Source organism: Myotis davidii, unplaced genomic scaffold, assembly GCF_000327345.1.
Source record: "Myotis davidii unplaced genomic scaffold, ASM32734v1 scaffold566, whole genome shotgun sequence".
Classification (NCBI taxonomy): domain Eukaryota; kingdom Metazoa; phylum Chordata; class Mammalia; order Chiroptera; family Vespertilionidae; genus Myotis; species Myotis davidii.
In genome coordinates this window covers 145,591-147,291 of record NW_006296617.1, presented here as the reverse complement: position 1 = coordinate 147,291, position 1,701 = coordinate 145,591, and the positions used below count along the sequence as shown (strand labels likewise).

At 66.2% G+C, this 1,701-nt stretch overlaps 1 protein-coding gene across 2 annotated transcripts in view; it reads left to right on the top strand.

Moving 5' to 3' along the window:
* Positions 1 to 6: 6 nt before the first annotated feature.
* The window catches only part of LOC102771747 (PNMA-like protein 1), a 3,713-nt gene continuing 2,018 nt past the window's right edge, over positions 7 to 1,701 (top strand). The window contains exons 1-2 of one of the 2 annotated variants that reach the window (XM_015569319.1): positions 7 to 25; positions 142 to 1,306. In XM_015569319.1, coding sequence (XP_015424805.1) covers positions 218 to 1,306 — 1,089 coding nt within the window. In that variant the 5' untranslated portion in view covers positions 7 to 25; positions 142 to 217. Of the gene's footprint in view, positions 26 to 141; positions 1,500 to 1,701 lie in introns of both variants that reach the window. The other variant, XM_015569318.1, reaches the window with a different exon arrangement.

Below are 1,701 nucleotides of genomic sequence, written 5' to 3'. Positions count from 1 at the left end.
GTTTTTGGCGGATCCCAGGACACGTGTGAGCACCCGGGCCGGTGTGGGAGGAGAAGTCCCCGGGGATGCGCGAGGCCTGCGGAGGGGCCGCTGAGACCTTTGAGCCCGGGAATCCGACCTCCCTTTCTTGCCTCCGTGCAGGGTTCGTTCCCGGGGACCCCACCCGCTCGCGGACTCTTCATTGCACGCGGGCTTAAGCTCGCAGGTGGTTGCGACCATGACGATGACCCTCTTGGAGGACTGGTGCCGCGGGATGGACGTGGACATCCACCGGGCCCTCCTGGTCACGGGCATCCCGCAGGACTGCGGCCCGGAGGAGATGGAGGGGACCCTGAGCAGGGCCCTCTCCCCGCTGGGCCCGTACCGCGTGCTCAACAAGATCTTTGTGAGGAAGGAGAACGCCAAAGCCGCCCTCCTCGAGGTGGGCGAGGGGGTGAGCCTGAGGGCCGTTCCCCGGGAGTTTCCGGGAAGAGGAGGTGCCTGGAGGGTGGTCTGCAGGAACCCCACCCAGGATGCCGAGTTTTTAAAGAACCTGAACGAGTTCCTGGATGCCGAGGGGCGCACCTGGGAGGACGTGGTCCGCCTGCTCCATCTCAACGACACCCCCGCGCCCCGGAACCGGAACCAGAACCCGCCTCTGGGGAACTGGGTAGAAGCTTTGGGGGCGCTCCTGGGGACCGTGATGCAAGTCATCGTCCACCTGGACTCAGAGCTCCGCAGCCAGGAGGAAGCCAGGGCCCAGGAGGCCTACGCCCTGGCCATGGCAGCGTCAGCCGCCGGGAGGAAGGGCCGGAAGGAGCCGGGCAGGGCTGCCAGGGCGTGCTCTGTCCTGACCAGGGGGAACCCAGGCAGCTGGGCTGAAGTGGAAGGTGAAGGCGACCCTCCCATACCTGTGGTTCGGAAGGCTAGAGCCAAGTCTCGCTCCAGGAGAAGGAAGCAGAAGAAGAGCCCCAGGCAGGAACCAGTGCCCTGGAAGAAACCCAAAGGCCACCATGCCAGCAGCCCGGCCTCCCCCGAGGGTCCTGAGGCTGACGGTGGGGACAGCGGGCAAGTCCCCGAGTGTCCCAGGAGCAGCAGGAAGCCCCGTGTGAAGCGGGTGGCCGCGGCCGGGAAGAAGCCTGCGGAGAAATGCCCCTGGGAGGCTCCCAGACACGCCCCCCAGGATGCCCGGGCAGAAGCTGCGGGCCCCGAAGTCGCCTCCGACTCAGACCAGGACGATGGTCCCGAGGAACCGCCAAGCAAGAAGGCCATGGGCTGGGCCTCGGCAAAGAGCCCGGGCTGCACGAGGAGGAGGAGGAAGAAGAAGGTGAGCTTGGGCCCCATCTCTTACGTCCTTGTCGATGTGGAAAGAGCCAAGAAGACGCCATCGATTCCAAAGAAAGGGCCGGGCCTGCGAAGGGGTGTGTCAGGCCAGAGGGCCCTTCGGGGCTCACAGCGCGTGGAGTCACCTGCCTCCGCCTCACAGGGTACACCGGCCAAACCAGAAGGCCCTGCTCCAGGTGAGTGTGACAACGGGAGTCATTTGGGTGGTGTCTACCAGCAGGGGAGGGGGGCGGAGCGGGAGTGGCAGGTGGGGGCTGATGAGCCCAAGGAGGACCCCACTGCGGTGGAGACGGTGGGCGACACACCAGTTGAGGGTTTAGAGGGCAAAAACCCTGACCTCCCTCCTCGGGGCCTCAGAAGGCCAACATGGGGGTGCTG